This window comes from Echinops telfairi, unplaced genomic scaffold (genome assembly GCF_000313985.2).
Source record: "Echinops telfairi isolate 266 unplaced genomic scaffold, ASM31398v2 ScPeMD7_18;HRSCAF=68, whole genome shotgun sequence".
Taxonomy (NCBI): domain Eukaryota; kingdom Metazoa; phylum Chordata; class Mammalia; order Afrosoricida; family Tenrecidae; genus Echinops; species Echinops telfairi.
In genome coordinates, this window is record NW_022103915.1 from 35,476,373 (window position 1) to 35,491,103 (window position 14,731).

The following is a 14,731-nucleotide window of genomic DNA, read 5'->3' on the forward strand; positions in this document are numbered from 1 at the left end:
GCCCTACCCTCGAGTCCTCTAGTTCTGCCAATGACCCCGGCAGCTTCCCCCTGACGATGTCCCCCACACAACAGGGTCAAGGGCCATGTGACCCCCTACTGGGGGTCTGAACCCTGCTCATGGCTAGTCTCTAGCCTAGGGTTTTATCATCTAGATTATGGTCAGCGTGCCCACCCTCCAGTAGCTACGGAATGAGAGTCCTCACTGCACTCCAAAGCATTGTCAGCAATATCCCCTACATTCCAGTGATGGGGAAACTGGGTGGGGGACCTCCCGGGACAGCTGTAAGGAAGCGGGATTGCAGGGCGCAAGAACCCTGGGTGAGGGAGAATGGAGCCCTCAGTGTAGAACACAGTGCCACCTTGTGGCCACCTTGTGGCTGGACGCTACATCGTTCACCGACTCAGATGTCCTAGGGGTCTGAGAAGAGAGGGCACTGCCCCAGACCAGGGGAAATGACTCAACCTTCGAGGGATGAGACCCTCCCGGGAGTCAGAGGAAGTCACTGGAAGGAAGAGGCAAGAGCCACCCAAGTTTACCCATTTTTATTTGTTTATCAAATGAACTACAAATAGATTGCCCTCCCTCCCTCACAAAGGAAAATCACAAAACAGTCTACACGTAGGTGAGGGTGGAAAGATTCGCCTGGGAAAGACTGAACATCTACAAGGAGGCGCCTTGAGGCCAGAATAGGGGGCTGGATCTGCTCTTAGGCCCACCCAGGTCAGCATGCTAAACTCTCTGGCTCCACTACAGGAGAGGGTGCCCTTTCTGCCTTATCAAACCTAGTTGGGCCCTGAAAAACTCTAGAACCATCACCTGAACATCTAGAACTTCCTAGAACCTGAGGTCCCATCAGGCCCATACAGAGAAGACTCTCTCTACTGGACACTTGCTTCCAGACCTCAAATGGGGAACCAGTCAGCCACGGTGGATGCTCATGGGAACACTGGGATGAAGGCAGTCGCTCTGAGTGCATTCCTGGGCTAACAGGCCCCCCTTGCTGCCCAGAACCATTCACGGGAAGAGGCACCAGGGCAGCCTGTTGCTCTCTGGGTGAAGGGGCACCGTTATCTGGGCAGAGGAAGACGTGCCTCTGCCCAGAAGTTCTGGACAGCCCACCCTGGTGCCTTGTACAACATCCAGAAAGTTAGGCCTAGATTCCTCCGTCATTGGGCTCTTATCCTTACACTTGCAGGAGAGGCAGTAGTAGAGAGACTCAAGATTGATCTTACTTCTGGAACGGGCCGATAGCTTTGACATCCGAGAGGTAATCTGAGGGCGCATAAAGAACTTCCGTGTGGGGCTTAAGAACACAATGATGCTGGCGTGACTCACACCGGGCCTGACCCAGCTCCTCCCTCAGACTTGGCCCAACCCCTGAGGATGGTAGTCTTAACAGGACTGTCTCGGGAAGTCCCGTGGGTGGACTTGCAGGGGGGCGAGACGTCTTCTCAGGTCAGCGGCTCTCCTGTTGGCACTGCACATACCAATGCAGGTTTTCTGTCCTCTGCCCCCTCTGGGCGGCACTGATATGGAACAGCTATGCAGTTAGGGGTCCTACTATGCGTCTCTTTCATCTTTGACTAGCATGGTGCTTTATGCAGAGTGGATGGTGAGCCGGGATTAAAGAGTTTACATCCATCTACTGCAGATCCTTGGGGGTGCTCATTTGCTCAGTGGGCCACTGAGATACTGGTGTGCCTGCGGATTACAGGTCACCTGGGGGTCTGGCGCGAGGGAGCGCATGGGAGGACTGGTGCCTGCGGCAGTCACCCATAAGCTCTGGAGCCCCCTCCCCACTCCCTGGCCCAACCTTTCTTGGAGAAGGCCAAAGACCAAGTGGCCTGCCAGCTGTGACAGTTAATGGCGTGGAGCACCACCGCCCGCTATCTGAAAGGGACCCGGGGAGTCCATGGGGTCATTGCCAGGCTCACAGCTGCACGCGCATGAGGGCCGGGATCTAGGAAGCAGAGAGGTGGGCTGGGGATGGAGCCCTGGGTTCTAGAAAGCTGGACCCCACGTCCCGAATCCCCACCCTCCACCGCAGGGATAGGGATGAGAAGACACCAACAGCCATGCCAATGCCTGTACAGAAGAACTATACAATTTACATATATATTTATATACAGCATATAAATCTCTTTCTTCTCAACCCCAACCACGCCCCCCCACCCCACCACGCCCCAATAAACTAAAGTTGTCAGTAGCAGATCCAAAAATTCAAAATACCAGAATACACAGTTCTTCTTCCCGTTCCTTTTCCCCCGGTGGCATCTAGATACTGGCATTGCCCAATGAGACCAGAAACAACACGCAAATGAGAGTTATTCAAAGTGCAAACACGCAGGCACCGCTCGTGTTACATGGATGTGTCTGGGCCTCGGGCAACCTCGAAGGTCAGGTTTCTGAAGATCCGTCCTGTCTGTCCCGGGCTCTCTCCATCTTCCCTTGGGTTTTCTGCCTCTTAGACAAGGCGTCCTACTGGGAGGGGAGGGAGGTTGCACAGAGATGGGAGGGAACAGATAAGAAGTTAGAGCAGGGTTTAAGAGCAATCAAGCGGTAGACATCCTTTCCCCCAAGGGCAGCCTTTCCTGCCCTGTAAGGTTGCTGTGAGTTGGGTTTGACTGGAAGGCAGTGAGGCTCCTTCTTTGGGTGGTCTTTCTGAGTTTACGCCCTAGGGCTGCAGTGGGGAGTGAGGAACCTAGGCTTTGGACTCAACTCATGTTTGGCCGGCCCGTCTGTTGCCATTGCAAGATGCGCTTGATAGTCTCGATACGAGCATCTGCCCAGGAGGCACAGGGTGAGGGTTGTGCACACTGCCCCAGGATGCCAGCCTCTCAAGGGGGGGCCGGAGTGATAGGGGCTCGTTCACAGGCGTGGGCAGCAGGGTCCTCTTAGCTCTCGCCCAATCGCTGTCTTGTCTCCTTGTCAAAGGATGGCCATGGGAGTCTAAGTCATTGGGGCAACCTCTCAGCTCCAGTCCTCCTCCCCTCCACGCCTGCCCTCCCACAGCACTAGCAAAGCAAAGTGGCACTGGGCCTGCAGGGGATGCCTGAGAGAGAAGGAAACTTACTGAATGTGTTTGGGCTGGCTCGTTTCCCTTGAGGGAAGCTGCCAAGGTTACCACCTGTAACAAAGAAGGACAGATGTCATTTGGGCAGCCTGGACCCAGGGAACTGACAGCTTTTCCTTTACCTGGTTTCCTACCTCCTCGATTACCCCCGCCCCTCCACCCCCTCAAATGAAGGTTGCAGATGAGAAAGAGCCAGGGGCTTGTGGTCAAACTTTGTATTGTGTAGACATTGCCGGCCCTACTTCACCTGGGAGCGACAACACCTTTAAACGCAGTTTTCTTTCCGTCAAGGGGCCCTGGTGGCCTAGTGGATTTCCTGTTGGGCAGCTCACCGCAAGGTCAGTGGTTTGAACCCACCAGCTCCTCTGTGGGACAAAGATGAGGCTTTCTACTTCCGTATAGATTCACCACCTTGGGAACCCACAGGGGCAGTTCTACTCTGCCCAGGGGGTCTCTCTGAGTCAGAATTGACTCGATGGCATGAGGTTCTTTTGCAGTTTTCTTTCTATAAAGCCAGGTCCCTGCTGGGGCTCCCTGGGGGACCCTCAGATCTTACTAAGATGGGCTTTGGCACTGGTGGAGACTTGCATCACCTTCTTGGGTCCTGGTCCCCCAAGTCATAGAATCTGAGCTGGGAAGGATTGGGGCCATCAGTTGGTCTGGCCCCTCCACTTTCCAGGTCCAGAAACAGAGGTCCAGAGCACTCAAGGACCCTACAGGAGCTCCCAGGGCTGCTGCTAACACCTGTCCCTGCCCAGAGAGGGGCTGCACGGTTCTGAGCCTAGCTGTGTTAGCTCCGACAGTATCTGGGTGTGTCCTACAGGAGAAGCAGGGTGGGGTGGAGGGCCACCAAAGACTGGGCCAGCTCTCTGGGACCCTCAAGGTTGGTATGACTTTGTGCATGCCCTGGAACCTCTCTGGTCCCTCCATAGAAGGCATGGCCCTGATCGGGTCATGAGGATTCACTGGTGGAGGTGGGAGGACAGCTTCGAGGGGGATCAAGGGCTGTGGAACCCAGTCCATCCATCCAGGATGGTGGGAAGTCCCAGCTCCAAGTGCACAGCCGCCGCCGCCACCACCCTGTCCCCAGTCACGGCGATTCCTTTTGGGGGGCTGAGCACAGCCAGGGAGCCAGCTATTGTCGTCGGCTGCCACGGTGCCAGCTCCTGACTCCTGGTGACCCCACGCATGATGGGACCAACCTCTGCCCGGTCCTGGGCCATCTCCATGACTACCGGTGGGTGAAACGCTTAGCTATTGCTGTGTCCAGTTCTACACACGGGGAAACAAACTTGGAAGGAGAGTGGCAGCCCCGCTGGCCAGGCAGCTCCAAATCCCATCTTGCTTCTGCACGTCCCACCCGCCGGGGAGCTGATTCTCTTAGGGGCAGCCAGAAAGATCTAGGCCTTCCAGAAGACAACCCACCAGCAATCCGGGGGGTGGCCCGTAACTAGCTCTCACTGCAGAAGGCTGGCGGCGAGAGGCTCCTTCCCTGTCCTGCGCCCTGGCGGCCTTTCTGCGGAAGTCCAGCTAGGCTCCCCAGGGCATGATGGGGAAGCGGAAGCTTGGGGGCCTGATGTTAGCTTGCCCAGATGGCATAGTGGTTTTGCGGTAATGCACAATTCGTTCTTGAGCTGCCTGCCTCCGGATGCCCTGGTTGTGCATTCACACCCTGGAGTGCAGGGGGAGGAAGAGCCACTGTGAGGACGGGGCAGCCTGGAGCAACTGAAGGGCAACTAGCCTCCACCCTGCCACTGGTTGAGAAAGAGGCTCTTCCTTCAGTTAGAAGTTGGGTCTGACTTCTTCATGCCAGTGGCGGTGGTGGTGGAGGGCGCAGCTCCTTAGTGACTTGTCCAGTGGCACAAGCCACTGTGCTCTGGTGGCATCTCCCCCCGCCCCCCCAACCCGGTATCTCAAACCCAAAACTACACTTTGCCCCAAGCTCCAGGTCTGACTTCCCATTCCCATGGACCCCACCTGGTGTGCAAACCCCTCTTGGCCCACCAGAGGGCACCACGCGACACCAGATAACCCACCTCCAGTGGCTCCAATCCCTGCTACACACCATCTAGTCCACTGGCTTTTCTGCCTCTCCCAGGGAGCTGGGGCCGAGGGAAGCTATCTGTCATGTCGTCACCCGTGAGCGTGCTCTTTCACGAATAATAATTTCTTTTGTGCATGTCACACATTCCAGGGACTATCCCAAGCTCTTCACGTGCCTTGCCTTGTTCAATCTTCACCACCACCCTAACAGGTGTGCACGATCACTTCCAGTTTTACAGAGGGGAAACTCAAGTTCAGGGTTTAGGGAGCTTACTAACCATGACAGAGCGAATCAGTGGCAGAGCTGAGGTGAAAGCCAGTCCCCTCTGACTCTCACCCACAGGCCCCTCTGCACTAGATGGGGAGTGATCTGGGTCCCCATCTTCGCCTCTGCTGTGCCCCACAGTAGCCGTTCATTCTACAGCTGTCCTCCCCTGGCACCCTATACGCCTGCTGACACCATCCCCTGGCTAGGTCTGCTACTTGGGAGTCACCACCCGTCTTGACCTTCCTTGGCCTCCGTCAAGCAAGTAAGGTTGTCCGCTCACACAGAGGACCATCTTCAGACCCTCTGAAGGGTTTCTCATGGAAGGGACGGCGGTCTGGCCTGGGAATTCTGAGGTTGGCTCCCATGCTAGCTGTGATGTATCTCGCTGAGCCCAGACTCCTCAACTGCAGAATGGAGTAGGGGATCTAAGCAGCCGTCCAGCTCAAAGATTCTAGGAGTCTAAAGTAGGGTGTCGTGGGGGGGCTATAGACAAGGAGTGAAGGGAGACTCACTCTGCTCAGTTTCCTCACCTTCCTTAAATCCGTGGAGCCTCCTCCCACCTCCCATTGTGTAATCCCCTCTGAATGTTCCACTCTCGTGCACCTACATAGACACATGCGCACACATATGCACAGATCATGCGCACATGAGCACACAGACAAGTTTCCAGACCCCTGCATAGATGCACACTCAGACAGGTACACAGACACATGCACACACAGATAGCCACAGACATTTGCACACCTGGATAAACAAGCAGGCATGTGCACAAGCACACACACAGACATGCAGGCACACACAGGCACATACACAAATATGTCAACACAGGCACGCTAGCCATATTTTCATTCAGGGGTCAACACTGGTCCCAGAGGTCTCTGGTACCCTGAGTCTCATCTTTGGGGTGAAGGAGGTCAGAGGGATGGGTTGAAGGTTCTGGGCCAAGAAAAATGACAATTGTATGTCAACACACCAAGGGCCCTCTTGGGCACAGCTAGCATGGTCACTTAGAACTGAAACCTGTCGGGCTGGGCCGGGCTGGGGGGGACATCACAACTCTCAGCACTCAAAGTCTGCAGTTCTCCCTGCAGCCTCCTTCAGGCCCCATGCCCCAAGGCTTCCGAACAAACCTGGGCTCCCTACACCAAGGCCACCGCACCGGGTACTGTGCAGCCCAGAACCATCAGCATGGGAAGGGGAAATGAGGTCAGAGTCCCTGTCACCCTCTGTGACCCCATCTCTCCTTCAGCCATGAGTTGTCCTAGGAGGGTTAAGGTCTTAACAAACACCAAATGGTCTCCCCATGTTGGTCCTCCGCCCAAATGAACACAGAAGCCAAGGCTGCTAAGCATTACGTTGCCACCTCTTCATTCATGCGTTCATTCGATGAGGATTGTTATAAGCTACTGTCAGGTGGTCTGGATGCTGCCAGACATTAGGAATCAGCCAGATAAGACACAGTCCACGGCTTTAAGTGGGAATCGGGAAAAGAGGTCGCAAGGCCATTGGCTAGTGCTATTGGCAGGCAGGGAGAGGGAGCCTATGAAGATGACTGAAAATAAGCATCAAGTGTTGCCGACGTCTCTCGGTGGCATGGGCATGATGATAAATGCTTAGCATTTTTTTTCTCTACTTGATCAACACAACCTGGACAGGTACTGTGGCTCTTCTTCCTACTATACAGATAAAAAATGGAAACACGGGATGGTTGCACGCGGTGCAGGGAGAGCCAGGGGCGGGACTGCCATACTGCGCCGTGGTCTGGGAGCTCCATACTACATGTCTCTCATTGGCCAGAAGAAGGACCGTACCCAGAATTTATTTTAAAGTCACTAAGAATCTTTCTCCGGGTTCAGTCATTTAAAAGATGGGATCTGTCATGTTCATCTGACAGGGAGCGCAGACTGATGCAGTAACTCACTCTGTGTCGCATGCCCCAGGCCAGAGCCCAGCCAGGGAGTGGACAGCTCCTAAGGCTGGATGCCTGTGACTGAACATCTGTCTTGCATGCTGAGAAACACTGGGCTCACGTTAACCAGGAAAGATTTTGGATTCACACTGATACCAGAGTTACAACAAAGAAACGCCTCGCCCCAGGTAATTGCAGCCTCTTCGAAAAACCTCCATTTCAAATAAGCAGGTGTCATGCAAATAAATCTGCAACTTCACCTGGGCTACAGACCCACTGGTTCTATGGGCCCATCCTACACCACGCGTCGAGGCTGCCCTCTCTGTACTCCCTCCTCCTTCCAGCTAGACCTGCCCTTCCTTCCCCAGGGCCCACCTCGGTGAATGTGTCCACCCTCACGCTGCCCAAGCCACTCCTCAGCCCCTATGTGCACTCCGTCAGCGAGTCCTGAAGTTGATCTTTTCCTTCCTACGCTGCACTGTCTCTGTCTCTTGACTCGATCCCTCACCCCTTAATGCCTTTTTCATCACCTCTCACCCAAACGGTGGGATTATCTCCTCAGGACCAGGGCTTGATCACTTCCCACTCCCTGATACACAGTCACCTGAAAAACTGAAGCACAACGGAGCCTATAAGGTCTCTGGTTGAATCCCTACAACGCTTTCCACAGCCCTGCTAAAAGCCTCTCCTGCTACTTTCCAATGTCAGTCACATGAACAACTTTAGGTTCTTCTAAAAATCTGCGTCCTCCCCTCAAGGTCTCAAAACCTCATTTGCCTCCATTTAGAGCCCTCTTCCTGCCTCTGAACCCCTGCTTAGCCAATGGCTCCTCATCCCCGGGTCGTGTCTGCCACCAGCTCTGGGCAAGCTAACCCCATTGCTGCCAAGGGGATGCCAACTCACAGGGACTCTCCAAACGGCCAGACAGTGAGTCGTGTAGATTTTGTGAGTCGTAGATCGTCTCTGTGTCTGTTCTTGTTCTTTCCATTCCAACTGTTGTCAAAAGCTAAAAGCAGGCTTAGGTCATGAGCCATACAGAACCAGCCATGGATGGGATCAGATGGATGGGATCAGATCCCTGGATTACTGGCCTCTGGTTTAGATCTCACTTCCCTCACAAAGCTTCCCAAGATTGCCTGTCCTCCCAGCTGATTTAAGATCTTACACACACACACACACACACACACACACCACCACCACCACCCCCTGGCACCATGCTTCACTATGATATATGGACACAACAAAACAATTCCACTGGGCTGTCGTTACATGTATGGACCTATTTGTTCCCACAGCCTAGCCTAGCCTAACCAATACATTCTAATAGCATTTATCAGAAGGTATATAACTGGCTTACTAATTATCTTCTCAGTAGACCACCTAAGGATAGCCACCTGAGCAGTCAATTCCATCACGGCATCTGACACCAAGTATAAAACATCACATCAAATGAAACCCAAACTAACCCACTGCCACCGAGTCGATGCTGACTGGCAGTGACCCTGTAGAAGAGGATTCCTGAGACTGCAACACTACGGAGTAGAAAGCCCCGTCCTCATCCCAAAGCATAACCCCCCTACCCCCCACCCCAGCAAATAGCTGAAGAGTCGAGTATCAGGGATGGGCATCATCTATTAGGGGAACCTTTGAGCCCTGTGCCCAGGCAGGCTCAGGAGTATAGGAGAGAGCACTCACCTTCCTTGCTAACACCCAGGCAGCCCTTCAGTTCAGGCAGAGAAATGACCTTGTCCTTGTTGATGTCACAGTAGTCGGGGAAACGCCGGGCGCATTTCTTGGGCTTGGCTTTCTTCTTCACGTAGCGCTTGAAGGGCTTCATCTCCCTCTTGCTGATGTCGCCGCTGCCGTTGTTGTCCACCTGGCTGAAGTACCAGTGCACCACACGCTCCTCCAGGGTGTGGCTGGGGTCGGGCTCAGGGAACCTGGGCCACAGACAGACACCCCAACCCAGGGATCGCTGCTTAGGGTCTTACAGGAAGCATGCCTCCTACCACGATGCTCCCCACAAAGAGCTGGCTCCCGAGGGATGCAGGCCGAAGACCTCCCAGACTTTCTCAGCCTGTAAGGGAATCAGGCCACCCTCTTCAACGTGAACATTCAGATTAGATGATTCATTTCTGGAGAGTCCCAAAGTGGGTGATCTTTTAAGAGGGGAAACAGCCTCACCGCTACAGATAGCCAGGAACATGCTGGGACGAGATGGGTGCTCAAGACATCTGGCCGACATTGATCAGTCTGCACCCAGATAGGGACCTGAGAAAACCACAGCTGGGATCCAAATGGTGCCCCTGGTCTAGTGTCCCCTGCCAGGCAAGCTGATCTTCACACACGTGCAAGCGCACTTGTGAATACACACGAGGATGGGGAAGGATCGTCCGTGCCGAGCGCTGCAGGAGCCCTTTCTCCTCCCACCGTGCACACCCAGTAGCAGGCCAGCTGCTGGGAGGGTGTCCAAGTCGGAGCCCTGGACCTCAAGGAGATCACCATCTCTGTGAGGCCGAGCCTGAACTCACGAAGCCACTCAGTGACAGTCAAACTGTGACGGGCCCCGGGATTATCGCTGCCGGGGACCCAAGTGTGGTAGAAATGGGGAGAAGGAGGCAATTGGGGTGGGCACCCATGGAAGTTCAAAAACTCAGCAAGCCCCAGACCTAAGGGGGTGAGTCGGGAGGGCTGGAGTGATTCTGCCGAGTAATGCTGGACTTGTGGAGCCAGGGTTCTTCCTAAAGAGCTGCCCAGAGGGGCCATTAACGTGTGTCTGTGGTCACACACACACACACACACACAAATCCCAAAGTTCCACGTTCACATATATAATGGTACACATTGCCTACACACACACACACACACACACATCTTAATGACTCATCTGGGCCACACCTTGTCCCCAAAGGATTCAGGTTGGTGACTAATACCTAAAAACATAGAGCGTGCTCTTCTAGAGCGGTGGCCGGGCTTCAACTAAGAGGGCCGAGCCCGGGAGCCAGGACTCGAGGGCGTGGTGCTGAGTGGAGGCCCTTGAGACACATGGGGTCAAGTTCCTGGGCCAGTTCCCCTTGGGAAGGGCAAGAGGGTGAGGCCGGGAGTCCCATACATTCGAGGGCTTGGTCTGCAGGGCCCAGGTGGACCGCCCTAGACGGAAGCAGGGCTTGGAGGAACGACAAGCTCATTGTCACACAGGGGCACCAGACCGGAGGTTCCGCGCTGTCAGTGCATCCTGAATAAGAGAAATAGTCAAGGCCCGTGCAACGGCCTTTCCCTGGTGTCTGCTGAGTTTCCTAGCAGGAAGTGTGACTTCCTCGCTGCCAAAATGCCATGATGACTCAGAGACTCTATCAGACAGGGTAGACCTGACCCTGTGAATTTCTGAGACTGTAACTTTTGTGGGAGTAGAAAGTCCCGTCTTTCTCCCAAGGAACAGCTAGTGGTTTAGAACTGCTGACCTTGCAACCCAACGCATATCCACTATGCCACCCAGGCTTCGCAAGGAGTCTCCCACCTCTGAAACCTCCTTACGAAGGAGCCAGCCAATTGCCTCCCCTTCTCCCCGCTCTGTGGCCTCCAAGTTTAAGAGAGAAGCTGTTTTGCTACAGAAAAAGCCCAGGGATGCCTATTGGATGGGTTTCCACCTTGGCACGTTCCTTTAGACCCTCTGACTCCTGGCGAGTCCTGATCCAAAGAGGGCACAATTCACGGGCCTGCCGGCTTGCAGGTGTTGCCCGAGGAGGAGCTGGGGAAGGTATGAGGGGGAACAGTGGGGTCCACCTTCTGCCTCTGGTTTGTGGGAAACTTGTGGAGGCAAGGCTGACAGCTCTGTGAAACAGGCATGGTGCGCCGCAGCATGGAGTGCAGAATTCTCTCTGCCGAGACACGGTATTTGGTGCTTGTAGTCTTCCTCCATAGCCCCGCGGTGTGCGCATGGCTACCACGCTGGCTGCTGCTAGCCAAGAGCCTGTAGGTTGAGTCCCCCCATGGGCACCCTGGAGGAAAAGCCTGGCGGTCTATTGAAAACTCAGCTGCTGAAAATGCTTTGGATCACAGTTCTATTCATGAGGTCCCCCACCACCCCACCCCAGTGCAATCAACTCGACTGGCAACTGGTCTGGTGGTTTCTTTTACCGCCGTGCCCTCTCTCCCAGCCTGACCTGCAGGGCACACCCAGTGGACAAGCAGAATGCGGCTCGATTGGGGATGTTGGGTGTGCAGTCAGGGAGGGGCCAGCCTCCTCTTGAAGAGTCCTACCTGCCTCTGTCCTCCTTTCTACGTGAGGACGGTACTGGCTGGGATGGGGGGAGAGATAAGGGAGACCCCAGGAAGGCATCTCCCATTGGGTGCAGTCCAGCATTTCTAAGGCAGCCTGCCCACTCTGCTTCTCCCACCAGGGGGCCACGAGAGCCCCAGGGTACAAGCACGTGGCTTTTCTTTCACCTTTAGGTTCAGCATGGCGTCATGTCTACCTAGAGCCTGGAATAATAAAGCCCCAGTCAGAGGGAAGGGATGAGGTCATCCTGCCCAGACACCCTGCCAGGGGAGGCTCGCTCCCTCCACCACGTGCCCCTGCTCCCGCCTGTCCAGGTGTCAGCAGGTCCAGGCTTGAGCCCTCCCCTCCTTCCTCTGGGCTCGGTCACAGCCAGGGACAATTCTTCTCCCTCCTTTGCGGTCCCTAGAGAGAAGTCCCTTCCTGTCGGACCCCCGGTCATCACCTGGTTGCTGGTCCCTTCATGCTGACTCTCCCTGTCTGCCTCGGAGGGGGACCAGGCTGTCTCCTCTGCGGGACCCCAGCACGGAGCAGCCACCATTGCTCACTTCTGGCCTGCTCACCCTGCCTCCTGAGCTGACCCCTGGAGTGAGCAGCAGGGGGCTGAGATGTTCAGGAAGCACCTCTGGGTCCTCTCAAGCGGGGTTTCTGGGTTCCCTAAGACACCTCTGGAGCCGACAGTCTACCCTGGGGCTGAGCCAGGCCAGGGGACGAGTGGAGGCTGAGGGTCCTGCTTCCCACTCCCCTCGCAGCCAGCACAGTGCTCTCTGCGTCCTAGTTGCTAGGGTGTCAGGAAAGCCCCGCGAAGTAAGAGAGCCCCTGTTTTACACGGACACCTGGCCAAGCCTAGGCTCCTGCTGTGAAACCCAACACCGTTGGCAAGCCAAGCTCCAAATGCCTCCAAAACCAGCCTTTCTTCCTTTTAGACGCTCCGGCCCCTTCTGGAGGCGCCTCGGTGGCCTAGTGGTTGCATGTTGGGCTGCGATCTGCAAGGTCAGCAGTTCCCAACCAACAGCTTCTCCAAGGGAGGAAGACGGGGCTTTTGACTCCCAGCAGGAGTTACAGGCTTGGAAACTCACAGGAATGGTCCTATATGGTCCCATACGGTTGCTGTGAGTTGGAACCGACTTCGCGGCAGTGAGGGGTTTGGTTTGGTTTGGTTTGGAAACCTCTGAGAATCTAAATAAGCTACTGTCTTGCTCAAGGGACATACACACACAGACACAGAAGGCTTCTTTTTCTAGAGGACTAATGGGCCCCTTCCATCCCACCCGAAGTCTGTGAATCCAGGCTAAGAACCTTTGATCCAAGAACAGGGGACCCCAGTGATGGTCCCAGAAGAGCATTTAAGCATGAAGCTTCTTCAAGAAGAAGAGGCAAGACAAAAGAGCAGCTGGGAGAAGTGTGGGGTTACTTCTTCCATTTCCAGCAAAACACAAACAAGGAAAAGAGGGAGCTCCTAAGGACATGTGGTGGAAAACCCCATAACTCAGGGCAACAACCTTCAGTTCTGGGGCTGTGCGCAGGTTTGGATCAAGGCGGGGATCTCTTGGGAGTCCTGACACAGAACTCTCACCTCAGGCCAGAAGCAGGTGGGTGCAAAAAGCCCACAAGAGAACCTCTATGAACTGAGATCTTCCCGGGGCATGCTGGACAGGGACAGGGCAGGAAGGCCGCCCCAGAAGTCTTCCAGAAATCTTTTGGGGAATCTTTACTGGAGGGCTTCCCATCCTCATTAGACTCCCCACCACATACTTGGAGCTAAGGAAGACTGAGGGTCCTGCTTCCCACTCCCCTTGACCTTCCAGCCACCCCCCCTCAAGGCCTCCAGCTCTTGCAACTTCCTAGGAACATCCTTGTAAAACACACCTGCCCCTTGCACGCCCAGCTTGAGGCTGACACTGGTATCAGGCCCTCGTCCCTCCACATCCTGTGCATCCAGGCACACCAGGCCGAGGCCAGGACGGAGGATACACACAGCTGCTCAAAGGTTGGGGACCCCAAGTTAGAGGGTTCGATGCAATGATTCACTGTACCAGCATGCCCTGGTCTATGCAATGGGCCTTGCTCTGGGGAGGTTCCACGTGCATTAAAGGGGACCGTTGGGCACAGAAGAGCCAAGTTTCCTTGACCAGAGTAGGGAAAACAAACCCAATACAGCTGACTCCTGGGACCGCCATGTGCACAGAGCAGAAGGGTGCTTGTCGGTATTCCAAGCTGGGGCCTTTGGGAAGCAGACCACCAGGCCTTTCTTCCAAGGTCCTCAGAGCGAGTTTGAAGAGCCTATGTATTGGCTCGTCACTGAGCACTCCACCGCTTATATCATCCTGGGACTCCTAAAGACACACCCACGTGATACCAGATTCCAGGTTTTTGGAAGTCTATGGTTCAGTAAACTTCTGCTCTCTGGCCTACTTCTGGGCCTTTCTGGTGGCCAGTCTACTGCTTCCTGCCTCCAGGGCTGAGGAAAACCCTCAGGGAGGAGACCCCTCGGCACGAGACCCGGTTGAGACTTCTCCCAGATGCAGAAACAACAGGTGCCGCCCTTCTCCTCCAGCGCATTCAGCTTTGCCTCGGCAGCCTCAGCCCTGCCAGGCTTTGGCTGCACTGCTGTGTTGGAGAGCCAGCTCCATTGACCACAAGGATGCCTGCCCTGGCCAAGATCTTGGGCCTGGTTCTGCTGTCCCAAGCAGTTTTAGAGAAGGAAAGGCAGGCTTGCCGGGATGCACCAGCCAAGCTAAGCAGACCAACGGAGCCCCGTCTGGGGTTGGGCCCAAGCCCCACCAGCTGCATGACAGAGGCCCCAGATTGGGCAGTTGGGAGTGCTAGGAGATGCCAAGTCAGCCACATTCCAGCTTCTTCCTTGCAAAGCTATCAAGGGGCAACCACACTGGGCAGGAAGGAGAAAACCACAGTTCCAATGTTCTCTCCTGGAGGTGGGAGGTGAGACTGTACAAAGGACCAGGAGGCTCCTATAGCCCAGCTCCCCTTTGACCACACTCACCGTCCAAGTCGGGTTTCCCAAAAGAAGAATGGAGGGAGAAGAGGGGTCCTGTGCTCTAGAAGACTGCCGGCTAGGATCTCAACAATCCCCTCTGGGGTTGACAAAGCACTGATGGGCACCAAGACGTGCCATATGGAGGCTAGTCAAAGGGTGAA

At 55.1% G+C, this 14,731-nt stretch overlaps 1 protein-coding gene across 4 annotated transcripts in view; it reads right to left on the bottom strand.

Annotated features, from left to right (window-relative positions):
* Positions 1–529: 529 nt before the first annotated feature.
* SMOC1 (SPARC related modular calcium binding 1) overlaps positions 530–14,731 on the bottom strand; it is a 176,323-nt gene continuing 162,121 nt past the window's right edge. For 3 of the 4 annotated variants that reach the window (XM_045288159.1, XM_045288157.1, XM_045288160.1), the window contains exons 11-13: positions 8,992–9,236; positions 3,077–3,130; positions 530–2,484 (exon numbers count right to left, since the gene is read on the bottom strand). In XM_045288159.1, coding sequence (XP_045144094.1) covers positions 2,468–2,484; positions 3,077–3,130; positions 8,992–9,236 — 316 coding nt within the window. In that variant the 3' untranslated portion in view covers positions 530–2,467. The remainder of the gene's footprint in view (positions 2,485–3,076; positions 3,131–8,991; positions 9,237–14,731) is intronic. The other variant, XM_045288158.1, reaches the window with a different exon arrangement.